General features: G+C 40.4%; 1 protein-coding gene across 4 annotated transcripts in view; it reads right to left on the bottom strand.

The window, feature by feature from the left end:
- The window catches only part of LOC117826589 (adhesion G protein-coupled receptor L2-like), an 89855-nt gene that overhangs the window by 21165 nt on the left and 51850 nt on the right, over positions 1 to 16840 (bottom strand). For all 4 annotated transcript variants that reach the window (XM_034702751.1, XM_034702752.1, XM_034702749.1 and 1 more), the window contains exons 6-10: positions 11928 to 12221; positions 9583 to 9683; positions 7787 to 7972; positions 1974 to 2157; positions 266 to 388 (exon numbers count right to left, since the gene is read on the bottom strand). In XM_034702751.1, the coding sequence (XP_034558642.1) occupies positions 266 to 388; positions 1974 to 2157; positions 7787 to 7972; positions 9583 to 9683; positions 11928 to 12221 (888 nt within the window). The remainder of the gene's footprint in view (positions 1 to 265; positions 389 to 1973; positions 2158 to 7786; positions 7973 to 9582; positions 9684 to 11927; positions 12222 to 16840) is intronic.

Raw genomic sequence — 16840 nt, 5'->3', positions numbered from 1 at the left:
ATAGTTTATGTTCAGACTTGAGAGTGGTAGTGATCGTCTGATTGTAGTCATAATAAGAGGGCAGACTTCTAAAATTTTGCCAAGTACTTCTAAGAACATTTTTAATCTGAATGCCCTCATCTCTATTTCGTGGATTAAAAAAAACAGCCATGTACTCCAGAAAGAGGCTTAGCATCACTAGCAAACCGCTGACACAACCCCAGACAGGTCAAGAGAAGGTGAAACCTAACTGTGATGCGTCTGTAGGAGTGATATTTTTTCTCACCATTTTTACTGTTGACTTTGACTGTGTTGGAGGAAAGCTGAAGAGTTGCTCCACCTTTGCTCGTCTGAGGAAACTTGAAATCCTGCACCTGACCGTCGGTGCTCAACACGTACACATCCAACACTGGGAGAAGGTAGGAGGCGAGGGTGGGAGAGAAAAGAAATGTATTACTCACAGGAAGCAGTTCAAAAGCAGAACATGATGCTTAATAGAGCTCTACCGTTAAGGCCCAGCGGGGAGTGTATAAAGACTCAAGGTTTATTGTAGCTGTAACAGGATCCCATCTCATTGGCAGTGAGTGCATTGAGTGTCATTTGCTTAAAAAAAAATCATGTCGCTAAGCTGTTGGCTGGCATTGTGAAACCCTCCAAGGCAAGAGCAAAAGGAAAAAATAACAACAAGGGCGACGATAGAGGATGAGCAAACGCAGGCACACAGCCTACTGCAGCATGAATGTCAAATATTCATAGGATCAAAAATATCATTGAGCTTTTACTTTTACTTTTCCTCTCCCCTGTGGGTTCAGATAACTCCGGGCCTCGACGAGCAAATCTCTGAAAATCCTCCAAATTCCTGTAGCCCTCTCTCTCTCTCCGGTATGCCAGCTGCCGGGTGGTGCTCCCTTTGATGTGTGAAATTACTGAAGGGTCAGGAGGACACACGTATCAGCGCACTCCCTCCCATCAGAAATGGCCTCACTTCCTCAGATAGATGGCTTCTGACAGACGGAGATGAGGAATTGTTCTCTTGTTGCTATCCTCCTCTGTCTAGTTTTCAGCTCTCCCTCTCTCTTTCTTTGCTCTGCCTCCCTCACTCCTCCTCCCTTGTCTTGCCCTTGATGCTTGCCTGGAGGTGCCACTCAGGCTTTGACGAAACTGCTAATTAGGAGCAACAATCATTTTCACATTTCTCAACTCTTCATGAGAGGTCAGGTAAGCTTTTATCTGTGCATCCCTTCATATGGCTCTGTTTATGTTTATCAGCTGTAAAATTATCTCTATTGCAAAGATAAGTGAGAGCTTGAGAAGCTGATTAAAAAAACGCCTGAATGCTGTGATTAAGACGCCAATATACAGCATATTACACAATGTATTAATCAGTGCTTTTGGTAGAGATGGAGCAACTAGTCCTTATCAGCTTAGCTAACTACCACTTAATGGGAAAGGCTTGGAGAACAGATAGAGTGCTGTATGAATGGAACAAAGCCATTCAATTGCTTTCTTTGTTTTCCCTCCCAGAGGTCTGGACAGTTCATCTTGCAGCACACATTCAATAAGGTGACTTTACTATGCAAGAAAAAGATTAAAAATCACTGAAGTATAAGACAAAAGGGGTGAGATGGAGACCATAACCATAGCAACAAAGAGCTATGGGGAGGAATATGACAGTTCACTGCACAAGGGTGACCTAAATGAATGAGATCATGGGGCTAATAAACTGTCTGTGAGGACATATTTCCTGAGTCAAACCTGTTATTGTGACGTCAGTAGTGGGTGGCCATTTCTTGTAATGATTTTCTCCTTGAGGTAAAATCTTCGTGCACAGAAAAAAATCACCCCGGAGACAATTTTCCCCACTCACTTTGAAGCAATTGGACTGATGCACAGCCAAAAATAAACAACACATAACCATCACTATAATAAATTGTGACTGACAGGTATGTGCATGTGGTTTTTATCTGTTTTATAGTTATTGGAGAGGAACTTACTTATATTCTCTGCAGGCACTTTTACGATCGCCGGCTCGATCAGGTTTTCTGCAAGGACAAATGCGCCCTCCTCCAGGGTATCCAGAAGCATTGTGGCGGCGTGGCTTTGTTCTGTGGAATTCATGTCTTTCCAGGATTTTAGAGCTTCCGGCCTCAGGAGGTTGTCAACAGTGTCCACAATTGCCTGTATCCATGGAGACAAGTGAAATGTCAGCTAGCTGTTTTCTCCGATCATAACTCCAGTTTAATAACAATGAGCGGGGACTGGGCAGCACATGATTTTAAAAAAAAGAAAAGCAGGGTCATGCATGGCCAACAGTGACAGCAGCAACTGAAAACTTAAATATAAGGATCATTCTGGCTGAACACAACGGTTCAAAGAAGCAAAAGGGTGACTAAAATAAATATGATAATAAAAAATGCAGTATACGATAATGTTAATATTCTGTGCGGGTAAAAGAGGCCTAATCTAAGGAAGCCTCTGCCGGACCAATTTCTTTATTGAATAATGTAAAAATGCTTCGGGGGGAAAAGGAACCAAATGTTTTTCCCATTCACCGGATGAAGCTGTCTACAAAGCTGCATTCTCAATTCCTGGTTTAAGGCAGCTTTTTAAACAAAAGAACAATTATCATGAACAATACTCTTATTTCCCGCACAGGATCTAGCCCCCTATGGCCCTGAATGCCTGTCCCATGAAGAAACAGGGGCTTTACCATGAAATCCACGTCCAGAGTGGAAATCTAAGTCAAGATTGGGGGGAATTTCTGCTTGTTTTAAATAGAAATCCTTTCATTTCCTGCTTTCTGATAAGCAGTAAGTAAGCAAAACATTCCACAAAACCCACACAAGTATCATATGTTGATAAAACAAGAGTTTCCTTTGACCTTGGCGGGGCAAGTTCATGACTCTTGCGTGACACAACCAACAACCACATCGCTAACTTTCTAAGACTCCCACCTAAGACCGACAGTTTGTACAATGATCCAGAATCTGGAGCAAGCACTGGTGTGATAATTAAGAGTGACAATTTAACCATAGGTGCCATTAACCACAGCGAGACCCACCACAATAACGGTAATTAACCAAAACAAGGCCTTGCTCACTGTACCAATTAGTCACAGCTGTGATTATCCAAAACACTAATTGACCACAGACAGGATTATCCGTTTGCCTGGAATAACGAGAAAAAAGGATAAAACCAGAGTCTGCACCAATATATGATTAACCGCAACATTTAACCACTGAGCTCATATTAACCACAGGAGCAGCGATGACAGTGTCCAGACACTGGGCTCTCAGTGTGTCTTTATATTAGGCTGGAGCACAGAAATCAATCTCTGTGGCCCTGACCTTGCAGGCAACTAGAAGCTTGTGGGCTGTGACTATGATGGCAGCTTTAAGTGTGTGACTGTGTCTGACCGTGTGTGTGTGTGTCTGTGAGCAGAGGAGACAGTAGTGGCTATTACAGGGTCGGAGCCATTACAACCAGACAGACACTAAATGCCCCCCACCCTCCCTGCTGAGCCATCCTCAAAGGACTCAAGGAAGGGGAAGGAGGAAAAAAAGTCTTCTGTCTCTAATTTGTCTAGCGTAAGAGGGATCTGTGTTCTGATTAAATCCTTTTTAATTTTCGTCTGGGTGGAGGTCATTTTACCAACCACAAGGGTGCTACCAGAGGAGACCCCCCCCCCCCACCACCACCACCACTCCACTCCCCAAACCCTTATGGCAAGAGAAACAACTCACATGGCGAGAGGGGAAAACACCAGCTAACACTTACTTTCAAGAGAAACAGCATGATGATTAGCGGTGACACAAAAACAAGTTAGCAGTTCTGTTAAGTTGTAATTACTGTAGGCACCTCTGAGTTGTGAGGTAACTGCTAATGTCAGCTTGCTAACATCCTCGTAGTGTAAACGCTAACATGCCAAAATGAGGGAGGTATAATGTTTACTATGTTTAACATCCTAGTGTGGTGTGTTAGTATGATAATTAGCACTGAACACAAGGTGAAACAGAGGCTGCTGGAAAGTAATTAGCTCTGCAGTTTGGACAAATTAAGGTTTTGATCTGAAGATGGCACAGAATGAAGAGTTGAAGGATCACAAAAGTTATTTCAAATCCTCTTTAGGGGGATTTAAATGTCTGCACCAAATTGTATAAGTAGCCATCTAAAAGTTGTGAGGATATTTTACTGAAGGGAACTTCACAGAACTTTACACATCAAAGTCTGTTTACAGGTATTTGGTGTACTGCTTCTGTTTTAATTATGTGAATTAAGAACAAAGCTTTATGATTGCTTCAAATGAGGTTATGAAAAGTTTGATATTTTCCTTGAGTCGTGTCTCTTTAATCCACACAAGCAGGGAATAAAGATACAAACTTTAAGAATACAAAATTCTGCTATTGTGTGGTGAGCTTATCAGATCATTTGGTGTCATTTGACTTGAGAACAGAGGTTGGATGCTACATTAGCTGCTAGCATCACATACTGAAATCTCTGTGAGCTGATCTGTTCGTGGTTGAGCTGCATTGTGGGTAAGAAAGATGCTTGGTTTTGATAAGAAAGAAGTCTGTGTGGAATAAAAAAGACAATATCTCTGGTTCTGCTGCATTGATTTTAATCCTTTTTAAAACTGTCCACAGTGGATAAAACTATGTTATAGGAGAGCAATGTTGAAACAGAGCACTATTTTCAAACCACAAATGTAAGTCTCATGGTAAAACAGGAAAAGTTTTTGGATAAACAAAGTCATTAGGGTTCATTCTCTGGGCACCATGAATGCCTATACAAAATGTCATGGCTATCCATCCTACATAATTCAGTCTAGACCCCAGTGGTATACAGACGGATTGGCTTTCACCGACTCTATGACAATGACATCCATAGTGTCATGCCGCTAGCATGGCTAAACAGAAGTTTCCTTTTTCTCTCAGTAAAGTAAGACATCGAGTGAGAACGAGCCACAGAGAGCTACAAAATCAGATCATTTGTTTCATGCCATGTGAGGCATTTCATCCTGAGTGTTTACACCATGCCCTTGTCTTTCAGCAGAACCTAAAAACAAACTCAGAGGAAAAACACAATGTCTTGGGGAAAGACGGAAAAATCCGAACAGACCACAAACATATTAATGTGCTCAGAAATTAATCTCACAGACAAAACACAACTGTGACGTGAAAGGAGATTTTTTTTTTCTTGTTGGGACAAGGGAGACCAGAAATTGTACAATGTAAGCAAGTGAAAATTGAGCACACTGCCACTTTGATCACACTTCTGGCTGACAGGGAGGTGCAATTACGACCGTGGGAAGGCAATTATTCACACAACGTATGAAAAGCCGACAAGAGAGAGAGAGAGAGAGAGAGCGAGAGAGAGAGAGAGAGAGAGAGAGAGAGAGGTGGGAGAGAGAGAGAGAGAGAGAGAGAGAGAGAGAGAGAGAGAGAGAGAGAGAGAGAGAGAGAGAGAGAGAGAAAGAGTGGAGGAAGAAGAAAATGAGGAGGAGAGAGAAAAATGAAAGATGTACAAGTGATAGCACACAGAGGAGGGGTAAACAGGACAAAGACAGAGTGATATTGACGTTGGCATCCTTAGATGGACAGAATGACAGCAGAAAAGACAGACGAGCCGGATGAGGAAGCAGCTATATCTTGTACAAGCAGGTCACCAGGCACACATACAGTAACGAGACAGCCAAGGACATGGAGACAGACAGCGCTGCATGCCGCTGGTCAGGCATTAGCAATGGGGGTTGAAGAAAAAAAAAGGCAACATAAAAGCCTACAGTAGTAGTTATACCTTCATATAGGCCCTGCATGTCTTCTCTCTTTTTTGAAGCTTTTCCAAACAACAAGAAGATCAAGCACAAAAAGACAGATCATAAGAAAAAGAGGAAGCATTAAATCATGCCACTTACCATAAATAACAGAATTAATGAAAAGAAGAAAAGGCACAGGTCTATAAAACATGGCGACAGAGCTACAGCTCTAAATGGTTTTCAGAGGAGCGGTGTTTGAATGCTTAATATGAATATGGATCACTTAATAGTGAGGAGAAAAGATGAGAAATGCACAGCAGTGAGGAGGAATTTGCTGAGACCAGACTCTGATGCTCCCTATTAGTGATGCTTTAAAATACACTGGAAAGATAAACAATGTGGAATGGGGTCATTTGTATTTCATGCTATGGAGAGAATAATGCAGCACTAGCTCTTGTTAAAAAACCCTCCGCTGGTGTATTGGCATTAAATAAGTCGCCTTGTCTTCCTAATTGAGTAAAACCAGAGGAAATCACATCCTGTAGCTCTCACGCAGAACTGGAAAACATTGAGACAAAATGTTCTGTGCATTCAGATTACAACCTCCATATTGTAACATGGACAACCCAATCTAAACCTTAATATGTGGCATGAAAGTTTAAGGACAATTCCAGTATTTTGGTATTCATTTAAGCTTCTCTAAAACCAGCTCTCTTTCTAGTGTTTGCATGATGTTTGGTATCACAGTATCATGTGTAATTTCCCTCTTAGTACAACCAGTTATTAGTTAGCTTGCAGTGGTGTCATGTTAAAATCCGAGCCAGTTTTCATAATCAGCACAGGGGACTCTGAAAACCTGATTTCCTGCTTGAGAAAAAGATAATTTTTTGGCAAAGTAAAAAGGTGACTTGTTTGCAATTAGCTTGTGACAAGTACAGACATGCAAATGAAGAAAAACAGAAACCATTTCAAGGGGATGTCGATTTGCTTTATATTTTTGAGACAGTGTTGTAAGAAATCTTACAGTATATTTCACAAGAGTCTACTACGGTGTGTACACCTCCTGTTTCACATGAAATGACATTATATTAAATGTACATGTGGTGAAAATGCAATTTTAACAAGATAAATGCAGATGTTATGTTCACTACTGCTGATTGTGCAACTCAGGTGAATCTGCTTATGGATTTTACTCTCATGTAGAAATTGTTGAAAACCAATGGTTGCTTGAAAATACTGATCAAAAAGTCAAAACCCTGCCACAGCATGCTTTACATTATAACAAGCTTGTGTAACAGATATGAGAGTTCTAGTTAAGACTTAAAAATCTGCAAAACCAAAGCTATGGCCCTTTACCTTTGGTCATTGTTGCTTGTAATCAGCTTATCAGATTGCACTGTTGATTTTTCACATTACTTAAACACTATCTTAGCTGCAGTGAGACAACGTGTTGGCTCTTATTTTTAAATGTACGACAGTAATGCATCTCTGTGAGCATTAAGGCACAATCAAAAGGCGTAATTTTAGTGGAAATCACCTTGTTTACTGAGAAACTGCATACTAGAAAGTCTGAATAACAATGTAATTTTTCAAACTGTCACTCATCTCTCCCCGGGACTGCAAGCAGCATAGAGAAGTTGGCACGTTTTAGGCCTCCTCTTTTCTCGCTGAGTGCTCGCAGGAGCTCCAGGGGAGAGCAGTTCCGCACTTGTCAGCAATGAGGAGTTATTCTTTATGTTGGTAGGGGGCTCATGGCCATTAGCTCCTTTAAGGTAGAACTGCCAGGTGAGCCTGTGTCTCCAAAGCCGGTAATTACCAAGGAGCCGAAGAGGAATGAGCCTCCCCTCAGGGCAAGACCTGCCTCCCTAGACCCCTCACCTGACACTGTGTGTGTCCACGAATATGGGTGTGTAGATATAAGCAGGAATGTATGTGAAGGGTTGTGTTTTGGTAGGTGTCCTGCTAAAGAATGTTCGAAGTCATGCCTTCACAGACTCTAGACAAAGGAAGGGGGGAAAAAAAGTTGAAGCCAGACAGGAATTTCCACAGTACCTTGTTGAAGCTGCGTCCAGCTGAGTCCTTCTCGCTGGGCCGGAGCTCCTGCAGCTGAGCATCCAGGATATCCACGAGCTGCTCCATCAGGCGCACAGAGGAACTCACGTCTCCAGCAAACACCGGGCCCTGTGTGTGCCGTGCCAGTTCATTGGCTAAATTAGCAGCATTTTCGCCACTTCGTATCTAAAAACAGCAACAGGGAAAACACAACTGTGTCACCGACGTGTCAATGAAGCAAACCAGCGATGGTTCTGCAATGTGAAGCTGAAATAATGTATCACATTTACACCTTGGAGTGCATAATCCATGGCAACAGTGCTTTTTCAAGAGGAAAGGAAATGAATTGTGTGCAGAAAGATTGTAAACACACAGCAAAACTGTAACAGAATTACTGCTCGTGTAAAAGAACAGAAATTAACTGCAGCAATCTGCTACACTGTTCAACTTTTGACCTAATTTGTTTCCCAATTGAAAAGACTTGCTATTTAAATAATACAGCAACCTAAACAAGAAACCAATGTACTTTTTCATACACCAAGAGGAAATGAGGCAATACACACACAGACATATATCCAAAATGAGACCATGGAATTTCACTGCCAATTAAATCTTACAAAGAAATAGCTTCAGCAGCTAATGTCTTATCATACAGACTCTAATTAGGAGTGGCAGAGTGGGAAAAACATTCATACTATGCAGCCTCTAAGGTGTAATTCAGAGTCAGAGATACCAGAAATTTCTGTCAGCAGCGATATCTCACACTGGGTGAAAAGAACTACAGGAGTGTTGACTAATTATTGGAATAATGGCTGCAAAATCACTATTGTTGGCAATTACCTTGAATTAAAAACATCAACTAAATAGATACAGTACAGACAAATGTTTACTTTGTACCTGATTTTATTTGTTAATGTGCAAATGTGTAAAGGCAACCAGTGGGATTAGCTGATAGTCATTTCAAATAGTGGTTTAACAATAGTTGCTCCTTTAGAATGACAGAGATGTTTTCCAATGACTGCAACAAACCTTGAAAATGCATATTTCTGCTGATTTCTAAAGATGACTCACCACAGATATTTTGCATCTGTGAGAATCTTCTATATGCTCGCTGTGCATTGCATTTCTGGATTAAAGTGTCAGCCATGCATTTAAACATCAAGCTAATGAACTGCTTATACTGCCTGCTAGAGCAGTATTCTTAGATTTTTTTCTATAAGCTGATTATAATTGCAGTCTAGGATGGAATTAGGACACAGTTCTTCGCACAGTCATGCCACCATCTCCCAAAATCCCCCATGCAAACACCCAGAAACCCTGACTTGAACTTGCTGTGAAAAGTTATTTTTTCAGGTCAAGAGAGAGAGAAGAAAAGAGAGTCCCATGTTTAGAATACAAGATTCTGTGTGTTTGTGTTGCATTATAGTCCATCCAGGCTGACGCAGAAACTGTGTCTGCATTAGATTTCTACCTGCATCACTGTTGAACATCAAAGCAGACGAGCCTGTGAAGAAAGGAGCTCCGGCTCTTTTTGATTCTCAGTAGCTCACTGCAGAACTTGGCATTTACCCCTGATGTTTTGTGATGTGTGATGGCTCATTTCTTTCTGCTGCCACACAACATTTTAGCTACAAAAACCTTCAGTATTTTCCTCACACGTACCCCTTGACCAGCTTGTGCAAGAAAAATACACCAAGCAAGCAAAAAGGTTAAGAATTACCACTAGATGTTTGACTCCAAGCCTGTTACGTGTTTGTTTGCAGCTATATTTTGTAATTGACACATTCCCGCTTTACCTTTTGTGCCACTTGAGTCACCCAGTGGGAGGTGCAGTTGCTGAGGTCCGGGCCTTTGGAGCACCAGGTCCCTGCCACAGTGCAGAGGAAGGAGGCGATGCCTGCAGAAACCACAGAATAAACACCACAGTTGGAGAGGAGCCAGAACCTTGCTAGAATACAGTTTCTCCTGCTGATCCCTCATTCATACACACTCTCTGGTGCAGGAAACTTTAACTGTTGGGCAGGAACAGCTATTTCCAAACAATTTGAAAGCCTGCAAGCTGCAAGTGAACAAAGGGGAAAAAAACTTGTGGAGGGGAAACACAATCAGGTTCCTTCATGGCAAACTGTTTGTTTTTGCCTGCAAACATTTTAGAATGGTAAACATTTATACATTGTCCTATACTAGAGTGTGCATGTCTAAATGAAACGCAGGATTATTCCTAATGAATGCCTCGTAACTGACAACAGCTACATCACAGCCCAATTCACTTTTCACCCCCACAGTCAAAACATTGTCTCTTTTCTGCTTTCATCCTCCAATAGCCCTGCTTCATATTGTGACAGATCTGTCAGTCCCTGCAACGGGGTGTTAAGGTAACATGTGAGAGATTCCTGTGTGAGAATCATTGTCAACTGAGGTGGTATAACGACCAATCAGAACATCGCACCCCCAAGTGAGGACTCCTTAATGATGACTCTGAAATCATAATATACATTATACACGTATAGGGTTTGAATGTGATGAAGACGGCATGTATACATTAGACTTCTGATGTTTCTTTGTTATTATTTTCTCAGTTTTCACTGTCTTCAGTTCTGTCTTTGCGGAAGGAAACAGCATCTATTATCTTAATGAGCTCATTATTGCATGAAGAAAAATGTTTTGAGAATGTTATGGAAAAATGGGTAATATACACCCTGACACTATATCAAAGAAGGGAGTCTCGTAACCTTTTCTTAAGACAGTGAAAGCCTCTAATCATGCTAGATTACAGTTTCAAATTTGACATGCCTTCTGGCTTAAATGTCAGTCATTGTTACATGGTACCAGAGATGGAAATAGAACATTATCGCCTTAAGCACAAATAAAGTAACAAGGCCACTTTAACATTTATTTTTAGGATCTTTGAAGTTTTGTTCCTGATCATTTGTATGCTGAAAGTGTGATTCCAAAATTCCCTTTAAAATGAGCTTGAACGATGATTTACAAAAAGCGGTTATCTCCGGCAGAGTTTAGTGACTTATAATCAGGATTATTAAGAATAGCTGGATTTAACATGAGATGAAAAAATAGCAGAAACACGTGCACATTCTGATACAACCCAGCACTACTGATGTTATGTGTTTCAGCAACAAGGAAAATATTCAGGGCCATTCAGGGCTCTGTTTTTTTAATTTCCTGTCTCCAACAGAAGAAGGAATATAACTCCAGCATATATAAAAATACATATTAATAAGAAACCAGAGTCACAGCAAATCATCTGATAAGTCACAGTTTTCATTTGTAGGGCCTTATGATTTGTATAAAGCTGATTGTTTAAATTTATAGAATAAATAAATGTATATTGTTTAAAAGTTAGAGCAAGCATTTACTGTTATGTTAATTAACTTGATTTCAGCCCACAAAAGTTCAATCATATAATATGGTAATTGTGTGTGAAGACCAAAAATAATGTTAATTTATGACTCAGTAACCTGCATCATGTGGTGAACAACAGAGCTCGTGAAAATCTTCACCATGGAAACACTAAGTTAACTTTACAGATGCTGGTAGGCGGACTTCTAAGATGGCGTTTATGGTGCTCCTCATTACAAATGTCATAACCTCAATTATAATGGTCTCTAGTTAAATTAAGCTCCTGTGAGGAGTTTTTCACTGGTTATGAAACAGAGAGAAATTAACAATAAAACCTATTTATGAGCTACAAAGGCAAACAAGATCATTAAAAAAAAGAACATTATTTCTAATATGTGTTACTGCTTCAAGGGTGTAGGTGTCAAATGAGGTGACATATAGCACAGGGAAGGAATCCTTCTATCTGAAGTTTTTCCACAGCATGTATTCACAATGAGTGACACATTCTCAACAAAGGGAGAAGAGGTATCATTTTGACCGCAGGGGGCCCCAACATAAATACAGAAAGCTCCTTGCAGGAGCATTAACTTGATTTCATTCAAATTGCTTCGCTCTTACAATAATGCTCTGTGTAAAGCACATGAAACATATTTATAGGCAGAAAAGTGGCTTTGAGAGGGTAAATAAAAATCTAAAATCATTTCAGACAGTGTGAGCTCAAAGAATATTTAGATTTACATAAGTTTAAATGTATGTGTTCAGCAGTTGCAGATCGTAGGCCTACCTCTGGTCCCTTTGGGGCAGGGCCTCTCCACAGTGCTACCTGTGTGGGTCTGGGGCCAGTCAATAGCTCTCCTCCTGGTTGCCTCACAGAAGCGTCTGGGTGTTGGAGGCATCTCAGCGACGGTGGGCTCTGCTGTACTCGTGCCACGACCGTCCTCAAAGGGGTCCCTCCCATCTCTTGGATCTGCGCCTCCTGCAGTGGTCTCTCCCTTCACAGTGGACGCAGCAGTGGTGGTGACGACTGCGGTGGTCTTGGGTACGGATGGTGAGACAGAGAAATCTTCAATGGCTGGCACTAGAATAAGAAAGCAGAGAAGCCGTTAGAGCCTGAGTCATAAACGTCCTTGCGATGAACTCCCTTCATTTCCAGCAGTGGGGGAAATGTAACTGTTTTGAGTCCCGTGGCTTGTTGGTACTGTCAGAGTTACTGCCGCCCATAATTCCTTGAAAATAAAAAGCCTTGTGCCACTTTCAGTCAGAACTCCACCCTTCGCACCAATAAACAAAACAAAGGCAAACCTGACAGTGCTATCTATCTGTTGCTATATTTAGTATACTTAAGCCCATAAATAAGACGAGTAGGGGTGGTGGGGCATCTTTTGACACATCAGTGATTTCTTCCCCAACAGAGTCAGTACCTTGGGCTGATTAAATGTCAACAATGAAGACAAAGCCTGTCTGCATTTGACTTTTTTTTCCTGCCTTGTTCATCTCCCTCACTTTGATAAAGCTGCTGTGCGGAAGGAGAACTGCACTGCTCCGAGCAAAAACCATACATCAGCAATAATGCGATTCCTCTGTATTCAATCCATGCCTACCCAGAATGCACACATGAACGTGTGCGTGTGCCGCTTGTGTATGCTCCACTGCTCAGGTGTGTTTCAGCTTCAGACCGATGTGTGCACACGGATGAAAATATGCTGCAGAGAGCCTGGAGATAACTAGGGAATGAGAGCAGAAATAGGAAATCTATACTTTTTTTTTTGTTTGAATAGCAAATGACAACGAAGAACACAGTGAATTTTTGTGTGACTACACATACACTGAGCATGGGTGTACAACTCTCCTGCATGAGTGATTGTACATTTTTACTCTCAACCGCCTGATTGTCTTTGCAGATAAAAGTGGCTTCCCACAATGAGGTCTACTGTCGTGAAAGGCACTACAGTGTTGTGTTCAGGCTCCCCAGATGCTTCTGGGAAAATGCAATATCATGCTATCTTCCACACCATCATGAGACACATATCTCCATTTCCTGAAAGGGAATGGAGACAAAGCCCACATTTTATGTTTCACACTAATCAGCCAGTCGGGAGAGATCTTTGTTTTTTCATTCCAGTGAAATATCTGACGTTATTACAAAGCCGATGTGGTATGATGTGGTCAGAAGGCCACAGCGGGGAGGGAGCTGCGTTCCTGTGATGCTCAGAGTATCAATAATATAAAACTCAGACCACCCGACAGTGAAGCTGAATAGTGACATTTTACTCAGTGACCTTTTCCACTGGCAGGAGCCCCAGCTAATTACTTTACACTCTTTCAGTCATTGTGCGTTTGTCACACACATTCACAGGTCGTGCAGGCCTGCATGGAGCAACAGCTGATGTGTGGTTAGCAGGGAGGTAAATTTACTCTAGGGCACAGGGCATAGGTATCAAAAATGGCAAAAGTGACCAAGAAAAGAAGAGAGAGACCCTGTGAAGGGCCCAAGATTAATGAAGGCCTTACTTTATACTGTAAAAGGGATTCCCTTTGTTCTATTTGAATCACTTTAAAATAGGTATACAGTTTCCTGAAGTAAATGTTAAAGAAAACAACTATTTATGTAATTAAATCCATGACAAATAAAAATACAATGTCAAATTTGAAAAAGACACAAAACTTTCCAATACATAATGTAAAGCCAGTGAGGTTTTTTTTTATTGACTCAGGAAAAGCAAGATGATTCATAGGCTGACTCGGTTGATTCAATATTCACACATAATGTAATACTAGGGCAAGTGTAATTGGGTTTTACAATATTAAACCTCTCGATACCTGAGCAAACTTCTACTTTTCCACAGGCTTATATAAGATCTAATATGCATCTGCCTGTTACACCATGCTGGCATCACCTGATTAACCTGCTCCTGAGACTTCATCGTCCCAGCTCGAGACTAAAAAGTCTTTCTCTTTAATTTTCTTGTCATTTTGGAAAATGCAAATGCTTTTTAATGGCATGTTTAATCACTGATGATTAAATTAAGGCAGAGTTACTGCAATCAATTGGGAATATCAAGTTCAAGAGAAGGACAAAAATATATAAACCTGTCTAAATCTACCTGTCAGTTCCATCACAGTCAAAATAGTTTTGCAGAGACCTCAGAGTCATTTTGAAAATAAACTTTTTGTTGGATCTACAGTCTAAAAAATACCCAATATTCAAGTTGTTATCATTGAAGGCTAAAAATGCTCTGTTTTTTTTTTAAACATATTTTTAAGGGCACATTTTCCTATTTCTAACATTGTACGTTCCTTAAAAATAGCAAGTGAATAGAAAGCCTCACTATCATTAAGAATATCTAGTAGACAGTGAAAAAAAGACCTTTCTTCAGTTATGAATATTTCAAACTATGAGTCATTTGGTCATTTTTGCTCTCATACACCCTTTTAGGTGGACATGGAATCAAATCACTCTAATTAGAAGATGCCCACTGAAGGATTTCTCTAATCAGAGAAGAGATAACATCTTTGTGGGTGTTTTCAGTCAGCATGTCTTAGTTAATCAGAGTGTGATTGTGAAGAATATCAAATACACAACATATCTATTCAGTACTACATCAAGTACTGTGCTTGTCAGATAGCAATGCATTTGTTGGCTTGTTCTGATGTGTCTGCACCAGGGGCGCAGCAATTTTCCTTTGATTATGAGGAGCAAATTCCCGTCCAGAGCTGAGTCCTCTGATAGCACTCAAGCAAAAGAGGGCTGCACCAATTAGCTGCCATTTCTCTCAAGAGGCAGTGAAGTCACTCTTTATGGGCAATCTGACACCAAAGGCATACTGTTGCCATATGCTGAATAATACCTCTTGTAAATAATGGACGAGTCTGAGATTGAACACTGGAAAAATGGCTGTCACCACAGTCTGAACCGAGTGTGTAAATTAAAACAAAGCTAAAAGGAAGCAAAACCATTTGACAAGATTATCCATCAAGTTATCAGAGATGAAGCAGAATTAGTTTTAGCACTTTATGGCCCCCAAGAGTCATTTATGTATCTGGAAGGAAGATGAAAAAAATATTAACCCTAATCAGATGATCAGAGGACTACACATTCTGTTTGTCATTGCTTTTGCAGCTTACACCGCAGCGCTAAAGAGCATGTTTATCTCGAATAACAGTCAAACATCTCCAGGCATTTTAAGTTACCCATCTACCTTTACATACAAACGCTAAGATGAATGGATCATAAGCCAGCTAATACCTGCTATTAAACTCGCCACCAAATCAAGCTGTTTAGAGTGGTTTAATCTCTCAAGATGAATGGCTTGCAAGTCTAATCCCCCTTGTACAATATCAAAAAGTCACATGTAGTTGAAAAGAAATATGTAATAGGCAGTGAAAAAAATCAGCCCTATTAAATGCTGCAAAATTAATCAGTGTGCTCCACTTTCCCATTTCTGGGAAGCATCTGATACAGCTGCATCCTGCTGGAAACTCTGTTTCAATTAGAAGGGATTCATTTCAGAACCTTATGAAATGGGGAGTGAGCTTCCTATTGTCAATTGAAATTAAGAAGAAAAATGTGTTTCTAACAGCTGTGGTGTATTTTTCTTTTCTGTTTCACTGAGAACATGACCAAACATGAGCATAAAAAATAATTACTGTAAATATACAGGTGGAAAAAATATGTCCGCATCCTGTTAGATTAGCTAAACATACAGTTTGGTTACAGTGTGAAACAGCTAGCGAGCTTACCGAGTTGTTCTAACATGGTAGTTTAACTTGTCAGACTATTTCCTACTGGTTTTTAACTCCTAATGGTTTGACAAGCCTTCAGGCTATGTTTTTGGATATATTTAGGAGACAATTAACAGCTAGCTAAATGTTAGCCCTGGTTACGGCGTACATAAGGACTACTGGCGTCACATACCCAAACAACTCTTGACAAAACCAGCTGATTCCTCAAATAATAATTACAATCAGTGTTTTCTTTTATTTCTTTTTTTTTAAAGCTGTCTCAAGTAAGACAACTTTGAAAGAGAAATAAATAAAACAAATTCACATATTTATTTTCTCAAGCGTATGAATGATATAATGACTGTTGTGACTGGATGCATGTGCAGCAACACTTGCTGTTTGTCTGATTGCTGTGTCTGATGTATGTTGGGTGCAGCTATTGTTTTTCTGTTTTTATTTATTCTATTTGGAAAAAAGTCTTCATGTTTTAATTCTCCATGTAAAGCACATTGAACTTACGTGTAATGAAATGTGCTTTATAAATAAAATTGCTATTGCTATCAGCTGTTGTTTAATCCCCAAGTAAAACACTGAACAAGCTTTTCCCTTAGGCTACTGTGAAAGTAAAGTAGCCCCACTGGTGAATTTGAAATTGTAATATCTAGTTACAGTATTTGTGCTAAGCTAGGCTAACTATCTGCCAGTGGTAGCTTTATATGGAGTACTGGAGGTTGAGGCCTAATAACGGGGATGAGTTAGCAGTTTTACACTTACTAATGCCGTGTTCAACAATAAAAAATACAACAAAAAATAGTTCTACCCTGCACTTGAATTTTCAAGCTTTTACATATCTTTAAAAAGGCAGTAAATAAGACCACATGAAATGCCCTTAGCTCAACATGGACAAGAGGAATGGTGGCGCTGTAAGAGTAATGCCACCATGATGCAGCTCAGTGATAGCCTAATGTTAGCATA

Source organism: Notolabrus celidotus, chromosome 15 (assembly GCF_009762535.1).
Source record: "Notolabrus celidotus isolate fNotCel1 chromosome 15, fNotCel1.pri, whole genome shotgun sequence".
NCBI lineage: Eukaryota > Metazoa > Chordata > Actinopteri > Labriformes > Labridae > Notolabrus > Notolabrus celidotus.
The sequence above is the reverse complement of the archived record's forward strand: the minus strand, read 5'-3'. Positions and strand labels throughout refer to the sequence as shown.